At 44.0% G+C, this 24,590-nt stretch overlaps 1 protein-coding gene and 1 long non-coding RNA gene across 4 annotated transcripts in view; both read right to left on the bottom strand.

The window, feature by feature from the left end:
- Window positions 1-423, bottom strand: part of MYRF (myelin regulatory factor) — a 91,249-nt gene extending 90,826 nt beyond the window's left edge. For all 3 annotated transcript variants that reach the window (XM_053396773.1, XM_053396780.1, XM_053396759.1), the window contains exon 1: window positions 332-423. In XM_053396773.1, the coding sequence (XP_053252748.1) occupies window positions 332-377 (46 nt within the window). In that variant the 5' untranslated portion in view covers window positions 378-423. The remainder of the gene's footprint in view (window positions 1-331) is intronic.
- Window positions 424-19,870: 19,447 nt separating this feature from the next.
- Window positions 19,871-24,236, bottom strand: LOC128417735 (uncharacterized). The gene is made up of 2 exons (XR_008331535.1): window positions 21,659-24,236; window positions 19,871-20,218 (listed from the first exon to the last, which is right to left on the bottom strand). It is a non-coding gene; the product is annotated as an uncharacterized LOC128417735 (long non-coding RNA).
- Window positions 24,237-24,590: the final 354 nt, after the last annotated feature.

The following is a 24,590-nucleotide window of genomic DNA, read 5'->3' on the forward strand; positions in this document are numbered from 1 at the left end:
TCCCTCATTCGGAGAGCCACGACGGGAAGCCCTCGGTCTTTGGAGGGAAGTTTGCGGCGTCACAACTTTTGAAACCCTTTTTAAAACAACAGCCCCTTCGTCAAAACTTCCTGCAGTTCAGAGAAGTCCCCGCACCCTTTCGCTCACAAAACTTTGCCGCCCGACGCGCGTCGCGCTGAGGGGGGCCGCCGGCGGGCACGCGGCGCCGTCGGGGCAGCTCTTGTGGCGGACCTCCGAATAAACAACGCCGCTCAAGGGGGAACGAGAAACGGCGCGGGCGTCGAGCTCGGCGTCCCGCCGCGCCGCGTGCGCCGCCTTGGCGCTCACCTACCTTCGAAGAAGCGCCGCAGAGCCTCCTTCTCGTCCACCACCTCCATAGCTGTGCCATGCACCAAGCGGCCGGGCTAGTCTCCGAGCCCGCAGGGGGGCATCCCCCCGGCCAGGGCGCCCCGAGCCGCGGAACGGAGCGCGCGCCCCGCAAGTGACCCTGCTGTCGGCCGCGCTGCCCGGGCTGTGGCCCCGCTTGACCCGCTTGCGCTGAGGTGAGTATGCCCCCCTCTCTCGTTCCCTTTCCTCCCGCTCAGGAGCCGGCGCGCTTCCCCCGGGGAGACGCGCCCCCAGCAGCCTTCCCCGGCGGCCGCCGCGCACCGGCCTCTGCCACGCCGCTTGGCACTCAACTTCGGCGGGCTGCTGCTGCTGCTGCTGTTGCCGCTGGTGCGCTCTGGCTCTGTGCGGACGCCCCGGCCTCTCCCCTCACGCCCTCCGCCCCTTCTCCCCGCCGCCGCCTCCGCCTCCCGCTCCTCTCGCGGCCGCCTCCAGGGCTCCTGCAACTCCGCCGGCCGGAGCTGGCGTTGCCTGGGGCCAAGCTAGAGGGCGCGCCGAGCAGCGAGGGCCTCCGCGGGGTTACGGCGGGCCTGGGGTTTCCTCCCCCCGCCGAAGGGTTGTTTATTGGCTTCTTTATTCCTCGAAGGATTTATACTACGCCTTTCCAGTTCCAAATGGGAGCGCCTTAAAGCCTTGCCCCGCGGCGCCACCCCTCCCCCAAGGTTACGATTAGGTCCGGGGCGCCGCTCAGAGGGATAGGCAAAAGTGGCCCGGAAAGCGGCAAGTCTAGATTGCCACATTTTTGTGTAAGGAACACACGCGGATATCTGAGAGAGGGATCATTCAGTTCAGACATTTAAAGTGCATTCAATGCACATGACTTCCCCCAAAGAGTTCTGGGAATGGTAGTTTTCTTCGCACCCAGTACCCTTTACAAACTACAGTTCCCAGGATTATTATTTTTTAGCGGGGGAGTCATATGCTCTTAATGTGTGTCAGGATGTGCTTTGAATATATGGTGGAGCTCTGAGTCAAAAATGTATGCATGTATCTGCCCTATCATTTAATCCTGGGGAGGGAAACCTTTGCCTGCGCAAGGACCACATTTGTTTCGGGGGGCATATGTCAGTGGTGGGCAGGGAGGGCTAGAAGCAAGAGTGCATAGAGCAACTAATGTAAATTTTAACTTTGTACAGTAAGTGATAGTTTCCACACAATCTTGCACATCCTTTTCTATCCTCCATTCAAACAAAAGACATCATTGAAGTACACATTCCATCCAGGCAAAACCATTCAAAGAGGGTGTGAGGTAGGGCCAGGGCAGGCTGCGGCCTGGACAGCATTCCAATGGCCAGGTAGGACCCGAGGGCCACATTTAGCCACCCTGCACGCGAGGTTCCTCTCTCCGATTGGTATCATAATGCTCTTTCTAAATGTGTTTTATTGTATTCTAACTACTCTTTTCAGCTAGTTTTTTGTTTTGTTTTTTGCAGTTTTTATTTCACATAAACAAACAAATTAAAAACATAAACATATAATCCCCTTTGACTCCCCCCCCCATTGTGGATCTTAATATAATGATTTTCCCCTCGGCATCTCTTTCATAACTCTATTCTTATAAATCCTTTGACATTCCATAGTTCAAATTTTTGCTACAAGTTTTCTGTCAATCCTACCAATGTATGTAATTGTTTGCAGTAGTTTTTCAAATAAATTATAAACTTTCCTTCTTCTTAATTAAAGACCTTCCTGGTTTCTGATTCTTCCTGTCAGTTTTGCCATCTCAGCATAGTTCATCAATCTTATCTGCCACTCTTTTTTATACTATTTTTCTACTTCAGGAAGCTAGTTTGTTTTTATTACTTTATATTTTGTAGTGATGTTTTTAAAATGTTGTAAGCCGCCTCGGGAGAGAGGCAGGATATAAATTGAATCTTGCACAGCTGTCATAGTGAGGGAGACCTTTGTCCGTGAACAGCATGGGGGGGGGGAGGGTCTTACGGGGCATCCTGCCCACATTCACATATCCAGCATTCGTACCCTTATGGTTGATGGTATTGAAAGCTGCCTTGGAGAATCGACATGGCCGCAAGACACACACACAGAGCAAACAAGCAACTGGCCCAATCAAACAGGGTGAGCAGAAGGCAGACAATAAAGAAGAGTTACAGTTTAGGGTCACTCACACTGGCATATCTGTATTTGCTACTCAGCTTGTAAAGGGAGCCACCATGAAACCCAGCCTCCCAGAGGGTATGATTTAGCAAACCTGGGTTTGGAGCATTCATAAGTTACCTTTAGTTTTCACATATACTTGTAAAATAGTTTGTGGGGACCTTAGAAAGGTAATACAGTACCTGGAAGTGACTGCCAAATACTAGAAAGAATTTACCCTCTAGGCATAGGATTTCAAATAAAAGCTTCCTTAGAACTTGATAAATGTCATGTATTATTTTAGGAATTTAATGAATTATAGTGGAGTAGTTGTCTTGCAGGCAGTGCACATTTACTCTCAGGTAAATGTACACATTGGGACACAGGTGGCGCTGTGGGTTAAACCACAGAGCCTAGGACTTGCCAATCAGAAGGTCGGCGGTTCGAATCCCTGTGACGGGGTGAGCTCCCGTTGCTCGGTCCCTGCTCCTGCCAACCTAGCAGTTCGAAAACACAAAGTGCAAGTAGATAAATAGGTACCGCTCCAGCGGGAAGGTAAACGGCGTTTCCGTGTGCTGCTCTGGTTCGCCAGAAGTGGCTTAGTCATGCTGGCCACATGACCCGGAAGCTGTCTGTGGACAAACGCCGGCTCCCTCGGCCAATAAAGCGAGATGAGCACCGCAACCCCAGAGTCGGTCACGACTAGACCTAATGGTCAGGGGTCCCTTTACCTTTACCTTTAAATGTACACATTATATTTACCTGAGAGTAAGACCTATGAAGGGTAATGGGACTGATTTCCTGGTACAGAGGTAGCCAAATTGGTGTTCTCCAGATGTGCCTGGACTACAGTTCCCATCACCCCTGAACTTTGGAGGGAGGCACTCTCCAACATCCAGGGAGCACCACTAAGTGAGTTTAGGATTGCAGCCTTTTAAGTCTGGCTGTGCATTTCTGTGCCCTCTTACATGGAACGAAGTGAGATTTTCTCTAAGTAAATATACATGTGGCTGTATTCACTTCCACAGGTTACAGCCGATTATTTTTTCAGAAGTTACATTTTAGAGGTTCTAATCAGTGAAATCTTGTGCTAATAAAAAATTAGCTAAAGATTAAAATGAATTTGAGCAACATTTTAGGCAGGTACACGTGCATATTTTACTTTCCTCCAGCTCTGATAAGTAGAAACAATGGCATGTTACTCAGCCAATGTCCAGTCTGGCTATGAATTGCTGCACTAGCATGAGATGTCAGTTTGGTACAGCAATTGCGGTACCTAATAATAGCTCAAGCACTTTCTGTTACATAGATGCAAGTAAAGATCTGCATCCCACAACCCCCTTCAGTTCCTCCTTCAAATCTTAATACATGGCTAGTGTCTGAAGCCTGATGACCTTCAGAATTTTAAGGACAGTTTGTATCTCCAGAAAACCCACACCACATTCCTCTTTCCCCACCCCTCTGATTTATTGCCCACTGAAGGTGAAAGGGATTTTTTCCACATCAGCACAACAATATAATCCATCCCCTTATGGCAGTAAACTATCTTTTACACTGGTGGTTGTCACTTTAAAGGAAGGGAACATTTTCACCCTTGTTCATGTGATCATCTCACCACCAGAAATTTTTTTTTGGGGGGGGAGGCGGAATGGAGAGCTCTTTTTCAGGATGAGGGGGTCAACTTACAGGATTCTTGTTTTGACTCACCTTCACATAGAATCACAGAGACCCTGGAAGAGACTAAATCATCCCTGACAGATGGCTATCCAACCTTTGCTTAAAACTCTCCAGTGAATGAGAGTCCACCACCTTGCAAGAGAGTTTGTTGCACTGTTAAATAGTTCTTACTGTCAGAAAGCTCTTCCTGATGTTTAGTAGGAATCTCTGTTCTTGTAACTTGAATCCATTGGTTCCGGTCCTACCCTCCGGAGCTTGCTCCATTTCCCGTGTGACAGCCCTTTAGATATTTGAAGATGGCTATTGTATCTCCAGTTCTGGGCACCACAATTTAAGAAGCATATTGACAGGCTGGAACATGTGCAGAGGAGGGTGACCAAGAAGATCTGCAAATCAAGCCTTATGAGGAATGGTTGAAGAAGTTGGGTATGTTTAGGTTGGAGAAGAGAAGACTGACAGGCGCTCTTCACTTCTGTCTGTTACTGAACTTCTTCTTCTTCAAACCAGCCATGGCATCTAAGCCACAAGAAGGTGTACGGTATATAGGCAGACATCAAAACCCTGAGGTCCATCAACCAGGTGCAAAATAGTTTTTCATGGTGCAACTATTGCAGCCCATGAGCCATACTTTGGAATGACCTGCAGATACAACTACAAACTAATTTTGAATGAGGCAGCCTTTTTGTTGTTGCCATTGTTGGACAATTTCAAGTCAGAACTCGATGACTATATGAATCTATAGATGTTTTAAGAGTTTGTAAAAGTTTACATTTCCTTTCTTTCAGATCTGACTTCTTTTCCTTCCCTATTTCTTGGATTTTTCAAGTTGATGTAAGTTAATGGCATAAACCAGTGACTTAACAAACAAGCAAAATGGAGACAAAAAATACTCTACAAACTCTGCTGAAGCTAAGAGCTTCCCTGTCTGTTTCCTCAGTTCAATAAAGCTGCAGCTTTGGGAGGAGCTGTTGCTTCAGCAACAAAGCAGCTCAAAATAGGAATTTAGGAGTCTTCACCCCGCCTTGACTAACAGGCAGACCCTCATCTAGGCAGGTGCTTCTATGGGTTCTTCCCCTGACATCTAAGTAGTCTTATGTGCTACTAACTAGGTACTTTGGAGACAGCTCTGAAGCTTCTGCCTGACTTTCTGACTCCTCTGCTCTTGGAGAAATTGGAGACAGGGAGAAACAGAGACATAGAGAGACAGTGCTGACCAGTAACCCAGGCAACTGCTGTAGGGACCTCTAGCTCTCAAGCAGGGATATTTGGAAACATTGGTTCTTTGTGGTCATTGGCAGCATGGTGATCTGCTGGAGGGTCCTGCTCCACTTCTCTGACATTTAAGGTCTGGCCAGGGCTGAACACCGACACTCTACTATGTACATGTGCATGCCATATGCACACATGTCTTTGAAAACATATCTTTGCTCTTCCAGTGCTTCTTGAATCTGCTCCCAGAGCCAGAAGCTGCAAAGAGACACAGAAGCAGCCACAGCCTGCATGAAGAAGCCCTGGCCTGTGAGAGGCAAAGAACTGGCTGCTCTGACAGCCATTTATGAACCGCAGTTGTTTCCTCTGAGATCTGTTGTGACTCAGAGATTCAGAAGCAGAGTAGCAATGAAAATAACTAAGGCCTGGGTAGAAACTTGTAAATACTCCCAACCATTCTTTGTAGCTCTTGTCTGTTTTATTATATTTTCCGTATATTGTAAGCCACTTCAAGTAGGCAGGAGAGAAATTCTCATGAAATGCATGTGCACACTGCAGAACTCAACATGGAGAATGGGATTATCACCTTCTATGGTGCTGTGTTGATGAGATGATGATGATGATGATGATAATAATAATAATAATAATACTGTAATAAAAGTAATTTTATTATTTATACATCACCCATCTGGCTGAGTTTCCACAGCCAGTCTGGATGGCTTACAGAATATATCTAAATATAACAAAACATCAAACATCATAAACTTCCCAATACAGGGCTGTCTTCAGATGTCTTCTAAAAGTTATATAGTTCTTTATCTTTTTGACATCTGAAAGGAGGGTGTTCCAAGGGTAAGGTGGCTTGGAATCCAAGCCAAAATATGGTATAAGGGCCTTGCTGAAGTAATTTTATTTTACTAATACAAATATTGAGATAGGAAGCAAAACGACCTTACACTGACATGCATTTAACACAGAGTAATACTGTAAAAGTCCATACTGTACTCAGTTCAATGGTGGCAAAGGGTTTACTTAGCCAATAGGGCACCCAAACTTTTATATCCAAGTCTAACCTGAAATCAAGTTTACATTGTTGAGAGAAATGACTCAAAGAAAGGACATTATCGTGTGTCTCATGCAACTGCCATAGAGGAAATTCTAATTCTAATTTAAAGGTAAAGGTACCCCTGCCCGTACGGGCCAGTCTTGACAGACTCTGGGGTTGTGCGCCCATCTCACTCAAGAGGCCGGGGGCCAGCGCTGTCCGCAGACACTTCCGGGTCACGTGGCCAGCGTGACAAGCTGCATCTGGCGAGCCAGCGCAGCACACGGAACGCCGTTTACCTTCCCACTATAAAGCGGTCCCTATTTATCTACTTGCACCCGGGAGTGCTTTCAAACTGCTAGGTTGGCAGGCGCTGGGACCGAGCAGCGGGAGCGCACCCCGCCTCGGGGATTCGAACCGCCAACCTTTCGATCGGCAAGCCCTAGGCGCTGAGGCTTTTACCCAACTTACTAAATGCAAATAGCATGTGTGGAAATACAGGTAAAAGACAAAACAATGAAAACAAAAATGATTTCAAAATGTCTTATTGTGTTCATTGCTGAATGTTCTACCTTCTGTTTCAGATAAGCCTTGCTGGATCTGGTGACTCACTTCTGCATCGATGTTATGCAAGCGTGCTTGCTATGGTAGAAAGTAAGTCCCAGTAAACTCCCTGCAAGTAACTTCTGAGTAAATAGGTTTAAAATCATTGCAATTAGCACTGGGTCCAAGTTTTTTTCAGAGACATCTCCCTAATGGTGCATCTTTGTCAGTCAAATCTATTCAAATATATATTTCAAAAAAAAGAAAGGAAGGAAGAGGGGGGAAATTGCTACAGACTTTAATTTTTAACTTGGGTTTGCAAAACCTCTAAACTTTCTCCCTTTTTTCTTCTGAACAGGCAGGGAGAGGATTAATATTTCTGTTTTTCTCCAGATGCGCTCACAATCAATAATATAATGCCTCAAACACACACACACATTACAGTATCTAAATGAAGTTACAGTTATCTGACCACAGTTAACCAAAGGCAGAGGCCCTGCCAGGCAAAGACTGTGGGCCCATTCTCTTCTGGGCAGATAAAGCACACAATGAGGTTTTGTCCAGCCCCACAAACCAATTCAGAATGGCAGATTCTCTTATATATATAAATATATTTTTCTCTCTTGCACAGCTGTGCAGTGACCAATTCTTCTCCAGGGAGGGGGTGAGAGAATGGGAGGGGGCTGAGGTTTGGGGAGAGTAATAGGACTATTCTTTCAGGATTAGAAAGCAAAAGCTCAGCAGCCTTTTCCAACCACCCCCCGCCCCGCCACCCCAACTCTTTCTCTTAAGACAATTGTTATCCTTTCCCCTTTCCCCTCCTCTTCCCTTCCCATGCCCTTCATAGAGACACATTTCAGGCAGCCGGGGAGGAATCAAAACATTTTTGTTGGTTTATTCCATTTACAAAACCGAATTCAGTACTACCATATCCAAATGTTTCCCCAAATCAAGAAATGGGGGGATGTAACAGCTGGTTTCTGTTCTCTTTATGAATCCGTGAAACAAAGTCTTTAATTCCCTTGAATGCAGGGGAAACGACACTCGCACTGCAACCCAGGGCCATAAAAATGTGAGACTGTCATAAGGAGAAAAGAAAAAAAGAAGCCTATCTGCATCCTATGGCTGTAGTTTCCCAAAGAATATTTAAGTAAGGAACTTTGCCAAAAAAAATTGAGTCTTTGCACCAAAACATCATGGCTGTACACATTCCTTTTGCAGAAACCATGCTCATCCCTGATCAGCAAGCCTTGTTCTTCACTATATTTAGCATTCCAGCTTTAATTATTTCTACTGGCACACTGACAGAGCTAGAAGTTATTCAGCGACCCCAGATATTTTTCCTCCTTACTCAAATTGTGTTTCATAAGGGGGCTCAGTTTACAAGTTGCAAGTTTTTTAGCTGCAGTGCTATGAATAGTTATTTATGAATAACCCCCTCTTATTATTATTTTTAAAGCATGCACTGTTAAGTCCAAAGTACATTTATATGTGCATAAGCCCCATTGAACTTAATGGGATGTTAGTCTTAGGATTGTACTGCATCCTGCCCCCATGACTTCTTAAGTCTTCCTTTAGTTCTGAAACTTCATTTTGTGTCACCTCTGATACAGTTCTTCAGATACATTCATAAGAACGGAAGCTTTCTTATGCATATTTATTGTACAAAGCTGTATAATGTGATAAGTGGAGTCACAGGGTTGTATCCAGCAGGGCCGTTCCACTCATGCAACCATCTTCCGCTGGCGCAAAATAACTTTCCTCTCCCCCAACACCCTCAAGAAGAAAAGGGAAGCCAGCACAAGGACTCCCACTAGCGCACTGGGACTTCCTCCTCGCTCCTCCTGAAGATTCAACATTGTGCTAAGGAATGGCCCTTCACTCTCCTTCCCTCATGTGCTGTTCTAGAGATTCTCCCAACCTTCCAGAGTGGATTGGGGAGAGGCATGGGCAGAGGGGTGGAAAACTATGTTGTGCTGGCTTCTGCTAACAGAACCAGGTACAGTGATACCTTGGTTCTCAGACTTAATCAGTTCCGAAAGTTAGTTCCAAAACCAAGGCACGCTTTCCCATAGAAAGTAATGCAAAATGGATTAATCCGTTCCAGACTTTTAAAAAGAACCCCTAAAGCAGCAATTTAACATGAATTTTACTATCTAATGAGACCATTGATCCATAAAATGAAATAATTAAACAATGTACTACAGTCACACAGTCAATCAATCAGTAGATGAGCTGGTTTCCACACAGTCGCAAAAAGAGAGAGAGCAAAAACGCAAAATAAATAGCAAAAACACACAGACCTCAGTGTAACACTCAAAACGGAAGTGCGGCACTCAAACGCATGTTCGGCTTCCGAAAAAAGTTCGCAAACCGGAACACTTACTTCTGGGTTTGCAGTGTTTGGTTCCAAGTTGTTTGAGTACCAAGGCATTTGAGAACCAAGGTACCACTGTAGTTGAATCTGGCTCCATGTCTTTTATTGGCTTCTGAAATAATAGCCAAAACGAAAACAAACTACAGAGGGGGAAATCATGGAACTCTTTTGTGTTTATTTGAATCTAAATCAGACTATTAGTCTGGTAACCCAGAATTGTCTGTTCTTTTGACTGCTCTGGTTTTGCAGGATGTCAGGTGATGGTCTCTCCCAGCCTTGCTACCTGAAATGCTTTTTTTGTTTCTCTGTTATATGGCAGAGAGTGAGCTTGGGACCTTCTACATGCAAGGTGGAGTGGTGGCCCCTCCCCACAAAACATTAAGGGCCAAATAACATGTGACATTTTCAATGTGGTTGACCCTGGAGTGCAACATTAGTCTTCAGCCAAAGCTCCCAGAGCTTTGGAGAACAGCAGCTGTAGGGACCAACTCTGACCAGGGGAACCAAGGGCAAAGCTCCCTCTGTCCCAGTGCCATGATCTCGATTCTGCTCAGGGCTCCCCGTGGCAGCAGCTTGTGAAAGAAAAATCTTGCACACCAGGGGTATCCACGTTACACATATTTTGCAGTTATCTGGATCTTGCATCTCAAGACAGAGGAGTTCCTTGAAGTTTTATACAGGGCTTTCCTCTGCTTGGACAATAAACCAGTAAACAGATGTAAAGAATAAGTCTCTCATTATAAAGCGTGAGTTATGGCTCTGATTAGAAATGGTCAATGATAACAACATTTTGGCTGCGAAAGAGACACTGGCCATAATCCAGCAGAGACAGGCGCCCTTATGCTCCACCAATTTCAGTTTTGTCTGATGTGTGACAGTAATATAACCACATAGCAGATGCAGGAGGAGTGTGGGCGTTTGGGACACAGCAGAGCCTCTCTCCCACCCCCACCCCGGTCCTTTACTGAGTCTTGAGATGCCAGATATGTTTGCCACAATAAGCTGCTTCGGGGCTTCTTTGTATGAAGCAATGTTCATGCAGCATTCTCCTTATTATCAGATAATACGTAAGAGGGAAGATGCCTTTTGTCATCATTTGATGCAGCAGGTAGCCTTAATACCCTAAAACCACTAACTTGTTCACTCCTAGGTCATTGACATTTTATTGGGTTTATTGGCTGTCGTTGCAACAACATTTATGTAATTTGCAGCCAAGATTGCTCTCTTCCTGATGAATGGTGCCAACATTTATGGATGCGTGGGTGAGAGAGAACCACCTGCTATTCTCCTGAGGCTGATTGACCCACCCGTATCATACGAGTCCCAGTAGTAACTACTGAGTAGCTGGTGAAATCTGCCTTGTGCCAAAGGCAGCACTTCTGTTTATAGAACTGGTGCCAAGGTTTACAGAGAAATGCAACAATATGCTTTTCTACCAGTAGGGCTCCTAAATATGCATATTTAAAGTTCAACTATTCTTCTCTGAACTTTGATGATATGAAATTAGGTACAATGGTCTAGCACACGGGTGTCAAACACAAGGTCCGCGGGCCGAATCCGGCCCGCCAGACCTCGTCATGTGGCCCGTGTAGCCGCCGGCGGCCGCCAGCCTTCACCTTTTATTCTCGCTTTTCTTTTCTTTTCTTTTTTGACACAAGAAAGCCGCCTCTTCAGCGCATGCGCAGCAGCCTACAAGCCAGAGAACGTCTGCCCTCTAGCGGCGCCGGCCGTTCTACACAGGAAACCTCCACTTTACATGTCCTTTACATAGTCCTACAGATACAGATGGCCCTTTGAGGGTGACCAAACTGCTGGTGCGGCCCCCGATGAATTTGAGTTTGACACCCCTGGTCTAGCACATCCAATTATATCCATTCTTTGGGAGTCTTTCCTCCCCCCCCCCAAAGAAGGAGTGATCATTTGAGGATCTTAATTAAAGTCAGTGGGAAGTCAGCTTACCTTTAATGGTCAGTTAGCATTACAGCCTGGGGACACCAAACTAAGGAGGATTGCAGCCTGCCTGCAGATCGGCCAATTGCAGGCAGCAATTCCCCAGGGGGTGGGCCCAACTGGCTAACGGGCGTCACTTGGGCCCACTCCCGGGGGGATAAATTGAGGCCTGCCCAGGCCTCCTTCCCAGTTTGTCGTCACACACTTTGGTGCCCACTATGTCTTTGAAGTTATGTGTTAGCATGAGGGACTGAGGAACAACTAGATTTTATATTTTAAGAAATAAAGGAGCAGCTGTTGTTGCTGCTTGGTCCCAGTCCTGCATTCTGCAACCTGCCTTGCATCTAGTGAGGGTCCTCCAGTTATATCTGTGCCATTTCTCCCTCAGCCCATCTTAAATACAGTTGAAAACTCCAGGCTTTAGGTAATACCATAATTCCCACATTCCCCACCCCTTTGTTGCTGCCCCTGTTTTGTTTTAATGTCAAGCCTAAGGAAGAGTTCCAGGAGCTCAGGAGCTGGCTCACAAATTGGAGACATTTTGATTGGCTTTTGAAAAAGATATTACCGTATTGATGCTTGTGGGATTTTTCCCTAATGGATCACTGTGGCTACCTACATTTTTTGTCTGCTTTCCACAGTAACAGGCAACTTTATACTAATTATCTACCTAAATTTTATCCCACATATCCTTCAGAAAGGACAGGGTGTCATCTCTATAGATCTCTTGTCACTATGTCCATTTTAACACCTATTTTCTGTAGGCTGTGATAGTAACTCAACCTGATATCACCATCTGCATTGTCACTGCAAAATTCTGGGAATATCCTGTGGTTTTTACATGATAAAACTCCCACTGACTCTTCAGTTAACTGCAAAAAGCTGCTCCTATAATTGTGAGGCACTGGACATTACATACATCAAATGCAAATTTGACCAGTGTGATTCCAGCTCTAGAATTCCATGAATCTATTATTCTTTGTACCAGCAAAGCTGCCTAACACATGTGAAAAGGTGCAGTTTTCAGAATTAGGTGTATTTTGTTTATGACAAGTGTTTTTGCATCATTTCACAAGCTGGTTTTCAGCAGCAGAATACTTGCAATTAGTTTCTAGCTAGGAAACCAGATAACTGCAAGTCCCCCCACCCCCCAGTCTTATATTTTGGTCTCTCTCACAGTTGGCCCAGTCACACAGACATGGTTGGAAGAAGAGCTCTTGGGCATTTAAGAAAAGTTAGCCTCACAGCTGAAACGTCCAGTTTCTACTTGAGATTCACTACGTATGCCTATTTAGTTCTGTGTATTGCTAAGAAAAAACCACCATGGCGATGTACAGGAATTCGGCCAGAGAATAGCTAAGGCAAGAGAAAGCTTTCAGTAAACAATGTTCATGCATCTGGTTCATTGCGACTGAATGTTGCTTTTGCAAGTGGCACCAAGGCCAATATTTGAATGCCTACTGTTCCTTAGCTAATCACCAGCACCTCATTGGTCAGAAGTGAAATACATTTTAAAAACTACTTGCTTTTGTTCTCAGTGCTGCACTGACAACATTCAGAAGTGACAAACTGAAGGATCATACTATTAATGGTACTATATAATATACCTAGCCTCTGAGCTCTAGGAAATCGCATGGGCAGAAGCACAATGCGATGTGATCATGCAGAGAACAGCAGCAGCAGAAGGAAAGAGCGCCACCTGCTTGCAAGAAGAAATATGATCAGTACTTATCACATTTGCAGTCCGTGGCATGGAGAGGGCTGTATCACATACTAAAGTTTTTGAACGTCTGCATTATTTATCTCCAAATAGTGAAACTGCCATGGGCAAAGTAACCCTGAGGGTTGCAGCACTTAGCCTCATTCCCAGTCATAGTGCCGCTCCCCATGTTCAGAGGTGGTACTCCTCTGATTACTAGTGGCTGCTAGCAAGTAACCAGGGGAAACTGTTTTTTTTAAATGCCTTGTTCCAGGCTTTTCAGAGGCATCTAGCTGCCCACAATTGGAGACAGAATGCTGGACCAGAGAGACCCTTAGCATCTGTCCAGCAGTTCTCTTCTGATGTTCTTTATATGCTTCCCATATAATAAAACAGCAATGTGCAAATGAATCTATAGAATGTGAGTATGGCATATGCCACTGAGAGTTTTGTCATTCTTTTCTATCATTCTACTCATTATATTCAGATATCAGACACAGCAGGGGGTTGCTTTGAATTCTTGCTAAACATTTGAGATATTTTGTTAGGGTTTTTCTGTTCTTTGCAAGCCCTCTGCCCTGCCACTTGAGCATTGTTTTCCTACTGGTTTTAATATTTAGATTTTAATGGGGAAATATTACTATTACTATTATTGTAGTTGGTTGTTTTTTACACCCGGCCACAGCATTTGCTGTGTTGCTATCGCATGCCAGCTTAGGATCATTCAATGAAGGTTGAGCTTATAAATCCAACAAGTAAATAAATATTGCTTGTGCAGAGAGTATGTGGCTGCAAAGGGCCTGCAGAGTTCTAAATGGCACAGGGAACCTGCACAGGTAGAAAAGGCTCCCCACTTTTTATTTTATTTTTATAAAAGATTTCTTAGTTTACAAAAAATATGTGCACTGTCTCTTTTCAAGTTGTGTGTTCTACAGTTCAGTTTCATTTGCTGTAAGACATTAGTGTTACATGCAGTATTAGGTTGGGAAGAAAAGAGGTGGAGGGGGGGTGGGGTGATATTGCTTCTTCTACTTAAATGTACGTGTGGGGTTTTGTGTCAGCGTCACTTGTATGGGTTCTTACTATTCGCTTGTTTTATTTCTTTGGTGGTGAGAGAGGTTGGGGTTGGCCTAGGGTGTGGTTGGTTGTCTTTGATTGGCGGTAGTGAGATTTGTTTATGTGTGTGAGGGGGTGGATTTTTGGATCAGGTTAGCCAGATTGATTCATATGCTGTCGGCAGATTCTTGTCATTGTCTTTTGGGCTGTGTATGTGATAAAGGCAGCCCTGTTTAGGGAAGTTTTTTAATGTTTTAATGTATTTTTAATCTCCTGTTGGAAGCCACCCAGAGTGGCTGGGAAGACCCAGCCAGATGGGCAGGGTATAAGTAATAAATTATCATCATTATTATTATTACTATTACTATTATTAAGGGGAGCCATACCGGAGTGAAGGCATCTTCTATTTGTCCCTGTGTCAGTTTCAGTTTATTGGTTAGTTTTTCTAGCAAGGCTGTTTTTCATACTATTTGATACCATTGGTCCATGTTTACTCCTGACAGTTCTCTCCAGTGTCTGACTATGATGCTTCTGGCTGCTGAGAGTAAGTGGGTTATGAGCTCCTTATAATGTAAGTGGGCATTGTTATCTTGGAAGATATTCAGTAGGGCCAGTTCTAGGGTGATTTCTAATACCACATACCACATGTGGAGGTATGTGCCTGTGGAGGTGCAGCCTCTCCAGCATTTTGGTGAGGCTCCTGGGCGAATCAATGCTAGTTTCTGTGGTGTTAGGTACCATCTGTAAGTGAAGGTTCCCCACTTCAGAGGTTCTCTGGCAGCAAGTGACAGGCCAGGACGGGTTGTGCAACTGTGAGATAAATGCTAAATGGTGAGCCCCTTTGCATCCATGTCACCTTTTTGTAATAGTAGTATGAAGCATGTGAAGAGGGATATAAACTGACCCCCTGCTCCAAACTAGGGGAGTACAGTGGTACCTCGCAAGACGAAATTAATTCGTTCCGCGAGATTTTTCTTCTTGCGAGTTTTTTGTCTTGCGAAGCACGGTTTCCCATAGGAATGCATTGAAAATCAATTAATGCGTTCCTATGGAAACCGCTTGCCGGGCTGGCTGTGCGGAGAAGGGCTTTTCTCCCCACCGCAAGCCTTCAGGACAGGTCAGGGAACAGAGGGGAAGGCGCGCAGCGCTTCTCCTCTGTTCCCGGGACATGCGGTGGGAGGAGGGTTTTTCCTCCCCACCGCCAACATTCAGAACAGCATTCTGAATGTTGGCGGTGGGGAGGAAAGCCCTCCTCCCACCGCAAGCCTTCAGGACAGGTCCGGGAACAGAGGGGAAGGCGCGCAGCGCTTCTCCTCTGTTCCCGGGGCTTGCAGTGGGAGGAGGGTTTTTCCTCCCCACCGCCAACATTCAGAACAGCATTCTGAATGTTGGCGGTGGGGAGGAAAGCCCTCCTCCCACCGCAAGTCTTCAAGACAGGTCCGGGAACAGAGGAGAAGCGCTGAGCGCCTTCTCCTCAGTTCTCGGACCTCTCACCGCAAGCCTTCAGGACAGGTCCGGGAACAGAGGAGAAGGCGCGCTGCGCTTCCCCGCTGTCCCCGGAGATTTCCCTATGGGCTTTCGTCTTGCAAAGCAAGCCCATAGGGAAATTCGTCTTGCGAAGCCGCTAAAAATCGGAAAACCCTTTCGTCTTGTGGGTTTTTCGTTTAGCGAGGCATTTGTCTTGCGGGGCACCACTGTATGTAAAATGTAATATGACGTTACACAATTCCAGTTATTTTTTGTTTTGCTGTTTTTGTATCATTCTTAAGATATTTGTTATATTTTGTGTTTCTGATACACGGTGGCTTTTTTAGCCACTGTGAAAGTCTTAGTATTGGTCAGAGTAGTGGGATACCATTTTTTAAAATCAAGTCAAGCAAGAATTTTGAGGAAGCATATCCTTTGGAGCCTTTGGGAGAAATCCTGGGCCCTGAAGGATTCCTGCTTGCCCTCATTCATTTGCTTGCTGAGCCAGAGTGGTTTGGAGTGGCTCCAGTGCATAGCTGCTCCAATGCTTTCCTCCCTTGTCTTAAAGACCAGACAGTAGAGTGTGCAGCTTAGTGGGAGGGAAATCCTGATTGAGATGGACCACTGTTGAAGCTGAGAGCCCCCTTAATTCCTCCTCAGAGGTTTCCCTCCACTGCTTCAGGACTTGGAAGGGGTTTATCATGATTTTAATATTCTGTTGGGAGTCACCCAGGGTGGCTGGGGAGGCCCGGCCAGATGGGTGGGGTATTATTAATATTATTATTATTGGTATTCAGATGGAGAAGGACTGAATGGCTTGGAAAATCAGATGAGAAAGGTCTCCCTTTCCACTTTGATGTTGATCAATATGTTTAGAAGTTGCTGTGGGTGGGGGGAGCTTTTGACTTCCCGTCTGAAAAGCAGTTCCCTTGTTAGGGGGCGCAAATCCACGGGTTAGGGGGCGCAAATTACTTGCCTTGCCCCGGGTGCTGACAACCCATGCTACGCCACTGGAGCTTTTCATAGTGGTATCAGGGTTGCTTCGCCTACTCTGTTTAGGCCAGCCTTAGAGCCCTCTGGTGATTTTGCAAGACATTTTGAAGACAAGATAGTCCATTGCTGTGTGGACTTGAGTGCCACCACTGATACCATGTCTGTTGTACAATGCACTACTATCCTGTCCGATTTTTGTGATCCGTTTGTTATTGATGCCTGCCTAGCACATGCTCTCTTGACCCATGCCCATCTTGGCTGGTTCATGCTAGGTATGAAAGGTTGACTGGGTGAATTCAGGGTGTGATGAATGCTTTATTGTGTGATGAGGTGGTTGTTGTTGTGGTGCTTCATTTTCAGATGCTGCTGCTGGATGGAAGTGATTATCTCAAGTCACTTCAGACTTTGTTCAGGCCCTGTTTGGGGGCAGCCTCAGCCTTCTTCACTCTGACAGATGGTCTTTTTGAAGGACAGGAAGAGTACAAGTGTTGATTCTCCTGGCTCTCCCCTTGACTTTTGTTAGCATTAACCATGATAGTCATCTATGGATTGGGAGCTGTGGACACCACTTTACACTGATTTTGCTCCTACTTACAGGGTCAGTTCCAGAGAGCAGTACTGAATGACTCTGGTGGTTGATCTCAGGTGCCACAGGGCATGCTTTTGTCTTAAGTGCTACTTAATATGAATCTGCTGGGGTAGTTTGCTCTACAATTCTATGATAGAGATCCAGGTAACCCGTGGCTTGGATCAGCTATTCCCAAATCCAGTGATCCACAGAGTTAAGACAACATGGTTTTCATTTTTGATGTATTTTGTATTTTTCTGTGGCGAACCACCATGGGATCTTTGAGCCCAGAGCGGTATACAAATTTTAACAACGACATCATTTTACACAAGTGCCCCAAAATCTGCATTGGTTGCTTATTAGTTAGCAAGCCAAGTTCAAGGTTTCAGTGACATTTAAAGTCCTAAACAACCTCGGTCTACAATCCTTAGTGGACCACCTCTTAGTTTTTAAGTGTTTGTTTTGTACACCACTCATTCTTATTTATAAGATATAGTTGTGTTTTGCTTATATTTATTTTGAAGAAAATTTATTTGAATATTGAACTTTGTTCTATTGCTTTCATGTAAACCACTCAAGAGATATTTATGAAATTATGGGGTGTATTTTTTATAGATGTTTTATTACAGGAGAGTCAGTAGCTTATTAAAGAACTTTTCTCCTTATGTTTGCCATGAGGAACAGTGTCTCCTTAAGCTTACAGTTTCAAATGGTAGACTGGAGAGGTTACACATAAGAAAGTGCCAGTCTCTTGTGTCAACCGACAATTGTGAACAGATCTCCTACTGAGGAGCCACACAATTTGCCATTTGGACATGGCAGGCTAGAACACCAGAATATTGTGCTGTGGTTTGCATTAGTGCTATAACTTTGAAGGAGCAGCATAGGAACAATTTGAGATATCAAAAGGCAAACTGAACTGCATCAAGATCCCTGTAGCAGATAGACACAGTCTTACCAAGATTATATAGGAGTGTGTGAGTATAGAAGTGGATGTCAGACCAACAAGGCAGCCTCATATCCTTGTCTGAATCAATGCACCCTCAGACAAATTTGTTTCCCCATTTTAGTTTTGTGTTGCTGCACACCACCTTCCTGCTTTCTTCTGTCACTAATTTGACCACCCCTGCTATTGGGAGTAGCTGTGTGCCATTCTGCCCACAGGTTTATACTTTGATCTAGTGCTGGGGTTCCCAAAGTTTCTAGCTCTGGAGGTCACTTGAGACAACTGAAAATTACTGAGGCCCACCAGCCACAAAATGGGGGACAGTCAGTCACAAAATGATGGCAGATGGAGGCAGAGTTTGGCATAATCAGCTGGCAATTACTAATGTCACTTTCTATTGATATCTAATCAATGTTTGGGAATTGCTTTTCTAAAACACCAAAACGCTCTTCTTGTGGCAACATTCTGTAGCTCAACTATATTCAGACATTTGCTCCAGAGGCATTGTGACAGCCTTCCCAATTCACAGGCTGTATGTAGAGAAGGCTTTTTCTTCTATATTTTTCTCTTCCTACCTCCACGTGTCTCTAACATATTTTTATCCATCTCCTGTGATTTATTCTCCCATTCTTCTTTCACACTCAGTTAGTACCATATCCTCACCCCCCACAACTTCCAGTTTCTTTCATCTTTTCTCCCTGGTCCTTTTACATTTCTTCCTCCTAGAAGTTTCCCCCTCTTATCCAATCCCTTTCTATTCCTCGGTGGCTTATTTGATAACAGCAACCACTTTCTTCTCCGTTTCTAATTCCCTTCCCCATCTTCCCTGGCCCTTTCATCTCAGAGAAGGGAGACCTTCCGTCACTCCTTCCCCATCTCCTGGGCATCTTTACAAGAAACTGCTGGCAATAGCACTGATCCAGCCAAAAGGCTGTGGTATGGCTAGGGGGCAGGGCAGATAGGTGAGGAAGCACTGGACAGATTGTGGCACTGAGACCCACTAATGGGTCTCAGCCCAGTTTGAGAAACACTAGTCAAGAGAATTTGATGGCGCAATCCTGTGCACACAGTTGTAAGCCCAGTGGAATTCAATAAGACTTACTTTGAGCAGACTCATATAAAATTGTATTGTTGGACATGTCCTGTCATTGAGAAGTCTCCCTTACCTTACTGGCAAATTCTTTTGGCAGTATTGATGTCCCCGGTTGATCTTCAATATTACTACAGTGTATTCTCTTTCACTGTATGCCATGCCTGTGTGCTATAGTGCAGCGAGGGATGTGAAGGTATCTGTCATGGATGCTTTAGTTGAGATTCCTGCATTGCAGGGAGTTGGACTGCAGGGTCCCTTCCCACTCTACAATTCTAGGATTCTAAGCAGTAGAAGCCACACAAGATTTGTGTGCATTTAAAATGGAGCGCTGCATGCCCTGGTTAATTCTGGAAGAGCTAATTTTGAAGGTGGCAAAGAATCAGGGTACAACAGGTGTGTGTGGATACGGAAGTGTATTGGCCATGAGCAATGCACCCTGTGAAGGCATTTAAGATAGAAGATACCAAGATAACTCTGTTGATACTCTCATCTCATGGCTTGATGAATCACAGGACTACAGCAGCCAAGGGAGAACCCTGGAAAATCCAGTAGCCTTGTGAAAATTAGCATATGTCCAATGATGACAGCCATATTTTAATGATATCATTTTTACAGGATATTCTGTCTGGGCTTGATTTCCAGGTAAATCCATTGTGTGTGATTTAGACACTGTTCAAATTCTGCTTAGCCACAGACTCACTGGAATCCATTCTCAATATATCCCAGTCTCAATTCAAGTATGTAAAATGGGAACCATAATAAATCAGAATTGGTGTAAAGTGCAGTTTTAATGTGCAAAGCTAGAATGACAACTTGCCAAGTTAGCATCATCCATTGACTTATCAAAACATGCTAATTCCCTCTTGCTGGAATGAGTTACTAAAACAGAAAAACCTAATTTACTTATGGTTCCATAGATACATCCCTCTCAGCATTTTGCATCAATTGCTCCATAACAGACCTTGTGCAAAATCCATTTGCATATCGTGGAATGTTGGTACTTAGTCTGAGTGCTTCTTTCCTTTGCTGCTGATCTGTTAATAGGCGCATTGTGTTTATTAAACTTGTGCCTGTTATCTTTAGTGTGCTTTTGGTTTTGTGGATTATCCAAGGTACCCTTGGGAGAAAGGCAGATTTAAATATTAGAAATATACTTTAAAAATTAATAATATTCTATATAGATACCTTCTTCGTACTTGTGCAGATGCAGAAATTACTTACCAGAGGGTTAAGCGCCATGATCACTCCCTGTCTACATCAGTAACCACATATGCTTCTATTCTACTACTCAAAATTGTGAGTAGCTAGTATTGCTAATGCTTTAACCTGACGGGATGTTAAGGCAGCTACACTGGCTAATTTTACAAAGCCATTTTTACTTTCTTGCACTTTGGAACTCCCTGCCTATTGAGATCAAGCAGGTGCCCTTCACTGAACTTTTCCCAGTGCCTGCTGAAGATATTATTGTTTAGACAAGCATGCCCAGATGTTTAGAAAGTTGAGGTAATTTTAATATGTTTTAGTATTTTTAACTTTGTATATTTCAAAGTACGGTTGTGAATTTTTCTTGATTTTCTTGTTTTCTTTTTGTGAACTGATTTGAGGTGTGTGTTTTTTAACAATCAAGTGGTGTATGAATTTTATGAAATGAATAAAATAAAAATAGGGGTTACAAAGTATGTTTTCCTTAGTTCACTTTACATTTGGGTCTGTTATGTGTTGGGCTCCTGTTCCAAATCCCTGGCATGTATGCATGCCCAGCAACATGATGCAAGAAGCAACTTGTGTGCTCCTGTCAAGCTATACTATAGCAACTCACTCAGTATGTTTCTTCAAATTGGACAATATATGCACACACTTACCCTAACATTTTCCTGGCTCACACAAGGCATTTGTATATGCTACCAGACACATATGTGTTCTCAGTACCCAGTTGCAGCCCTGGATGTCTGACAGTTTTAAGCTATGCCCACGTTTATTATTTTAATCATGAGAGATTAAATTTGTAATAAATTGTGCTGCCATTTTAATTGTGATAGTCACTGGCCTACTGCACCAGGGGTTTGATGACTACCTTTCAGAACAGGATTCTTTTTTAAATAATAATTTCTTACATCATGTAAATTAATTTGTTTTCATGTTTTTCCACATCAGCCTCTCTTCATTTCTGTGTTGTAGTCCATTTACTTTACCATTTCCAGGTTAGGCTCATCATTATTCCTCATTAAAATAGCTTTAGGCATTTTATCCATTAATGGCTGGTCCATGTGCTTTGAGTTTATTTTACTTAATGAAGTCTGCGAAGGCAATTTAAATACTGTTTCTTATTTACACACTTTGCCCTCTTCTTGGATACTGTCAGTTGTGTGTGTGCCTGTTAGTTTTGTGGTGGTGTTTCATCTGTGGGGCAGGCAGACTTAGTGAATGTTTGCATCTACATTACATACTGTTTGTGCCAAACCAAAGGCAACCATTTTTTCCATGTTCTTCCAGTCACCCTCCTGGCATCTGACACCCAGTAGGTGGTTCGTTTTTCTGGGCCCTAATGACAACATACCTGGCTGCTACCTTTTTCTCTGCTTATCCTAACTGAGAGGTACCTGGTTGGCTGCTGTTACATAGCGCTAGACTAGATGGATAGTCAGTTTGATGCATCATAGGCAGTTTCTTTTTTTCCTTTAACCATCTCTTTTTGGAATGATTTTACTTCTGCTACAGTGCAGAGGCCCAATTGTGCCTCTGCTCTGAAGGGATATAGGGAGGGGGATCTGTTAAACATTCCAACCGTGCTTCAACCACCATTTCATACACTGAGGTAAACAAGGTACAGAACTGTTATATACATATATATTTATATAATATGCTATAATAATTTGTATCTTTCTTTACAGCAATCTTAGTTAATATCTTTCATACATAGGTAAAAAAGTCACATGAGAATGGCACATGTAGGGTGCTCAGAGTCCCCTACAGCCTCCATGCTGGGGCAAATCAGAGCAGGGATCCAACAGTTAGCATTCCTGGAAGGGGTAAATGAGTGGTTTTGCAAGAAACGGCAATGCACAGACTCTTTGCTGCCTCTCCAGTGATTGCATACAAAGGCTTTTAGAATCCATGAATGGGAACTGGAGGACATCAGGATCAAAGGCATTAGGTGGAGACTTCTCACTTTTCTCCCACAAAAGGGAAGATTCCGATTTAAATAAATCAAGAAGCTGGAATCCACTGGTAAATGCCTGGCTCCAATGTGCTCCAGCAAGAGGGATAAAAAAGGGAAAAGGATACAAGCAGTGAGGCTTTCATACAGAGAAACTGCTGTAGAAAGAAAAGGAAGGAAAGAAGTTTTCTGTACACAAACCTTGCAGAATAACAAAATAAAATTAAAGTTGGTAATGCCCCTCATATAGGCAAGAGCCCAAGATTTCTTAAGACAAAATTGAGTGCTCCACAACACTGATTCCACATTTAAGTGTGTTCCACTCGAATAACAAGGAAAGTGAGCATATTAGGGTAAAGATAACACTACCTGGGCTGTTGCCCCCTACATATTACTCCAGAGGGCAAGCAGGTAGTTAAGATTACAGATGTACCAATGTAAATTCAAGCTAATTGAAAGGATTCTAAAAGACAACAACATCCCTCTCATCTCATCATGCCCAGCATTCTGAAGGCACCATCTGACCACCTATAAGTGGTTGATAAATACCATTCAATAAAGGTGACCATCAGAACTGGAATACAAGTTTTTAAAACGACCTTTCCCCCTAGAATTCGAGCAGTTTGGGAGAGAGAAGTAAGGGCAGGCTACTACATCATGTTCTTAGATAATCTGCAAGGTAGTGTCCGCCAGCAGGCACCTCTGACATGCTGATATGAACGTTAATGGTAATGTGTGTGGTAGTGCTTTATCAATTGCATCTCCTGTGTGATAGCATTGGACTCACGACACATCCAAACCAGGCAAATACATGACAGACCATGCAGTTAAGTACCAGTAAGTCAGTCTGAATGCTAACATGGTGCCTGGGACTGGGAGGAATCCCTTCAGCAGCATCCTATGCAGCAGAAACTCAGGATCTTGAACATCTGGGCCTCAGATAAGTTGTGATAAATAAGAGATACACAAAGCCCCAATAAATGCATTTTTTCAAAATTATGTCAGACATTGTCTAATTGTCTAGTTTCTCCAGAGGCATGAAAAATGAACTCCCTTATGCTAAAAAAAAAAGAGTTAGACAACAAAGGGCCCAGTCATTCTTCATGGATAATTGAAACACAGGGATCAAAGAAGGGGAAATTTCTAATACCCTGGTACAAATGTCTTCTCTCAATGAGGCAATTGCTCCAAAACTCACTGCAGTACTATTCAGGTGAAGTTTATTTCATTACGAATCCTTATCAAACACAGTCAGCTTTCCTATTTTCAAGGAAAACTGCTACCAAACATCAGGGTTGGACTATGGAAGTTCTAGATATGCTTTGCAATAATGCGTATACATGTATTGCATGGTTTCACTTCTTCTACATGCTGCTTTGTGGCTTGCTCCCTCACTAGCACAGATTACCAATCAAGATAGTCAACAATCTCATCCAATAGGATGACTTCTATATATGCCACTGGTACTGGGGAAAGCCTACTTTAGACAAATGAGGCATTGCTATTGGCACTTGTTAAGACAACCTGAAGGAGGAGAGGACACTTGGGAAATTTGGCAAAGCCTAACATCATGGAAGATGAGGACGTATCTCCTTCACATTACAAGAGAAGCAACATGACAGTACAAGGAGAGAAAAGAATGAAAGCACTTGACATTGTGTCCTTTCCTTGCATCTCAAACTAACAAACAAAGGCACAACGGGAGTGTGGGAAACAAGAGAAAACAACACAAACAGCAAGGCAGCAGTGAGCTCAAGAACAATTGTGCACTGTCTAAAGTAACTTGGGTTTCGTCACATTCAGTATTTTGTTCATAGTGATCTCCCAATGAATTGATGTTATCCTGTTGAGTGAGTATGATACTATATGGCTGCAATTTATATGATGGGAAGCTCAATGCCTCAACCCTCTGCACAATGAACTATGGCTAAAAAGAAATGTATCAGACATGAAATATGGCGAGAGACTAAAGATGGAAATGCCTAGGGTTGCCATATGTCTAGGAATTCCTGAATATGTCCTGTTTTGGGGGTCCTACATGCCCATCCGGGGGGGATTTTACATTTTAAAGCAAATGTCCTGGATTTGGTTAAAAAAGAGAAAGTGTGTGTGCACTGGTGGCTCTGGTTCAGGCAGCTAGGGCAGCCTGTGCTCTGGTTCAGGCTTGGTTCTGGTGCTGGCAGAGGGGCTATTGCCCTAAAAAAGCTCAACAACTTTTTGTGTCCAGATTTTTACCTCTTGAAATATGGCAACCCTAGTATCAGTGAAATAGTACTAGCCCCCAGAAACAGCTACTTGAAAACTATTTATACAGGTATCTCCCCACTTACGC

Source organism: Podarcis raffonei, chromosome 1, assembly GCF_027172205.1.
Source record: "Podarcis raffonei isolate rPodRaf1 chromosome 1, rPodRaf1.pri, whole genome shotgun sequence".
Classification (NCBI taxonomy): domain Eukaryota; kingdom Metazoa; phylum Chordata; class Lepidosauria; order Squamata; family Lacertidae; genus Podarcis; species Podarcis raffonei.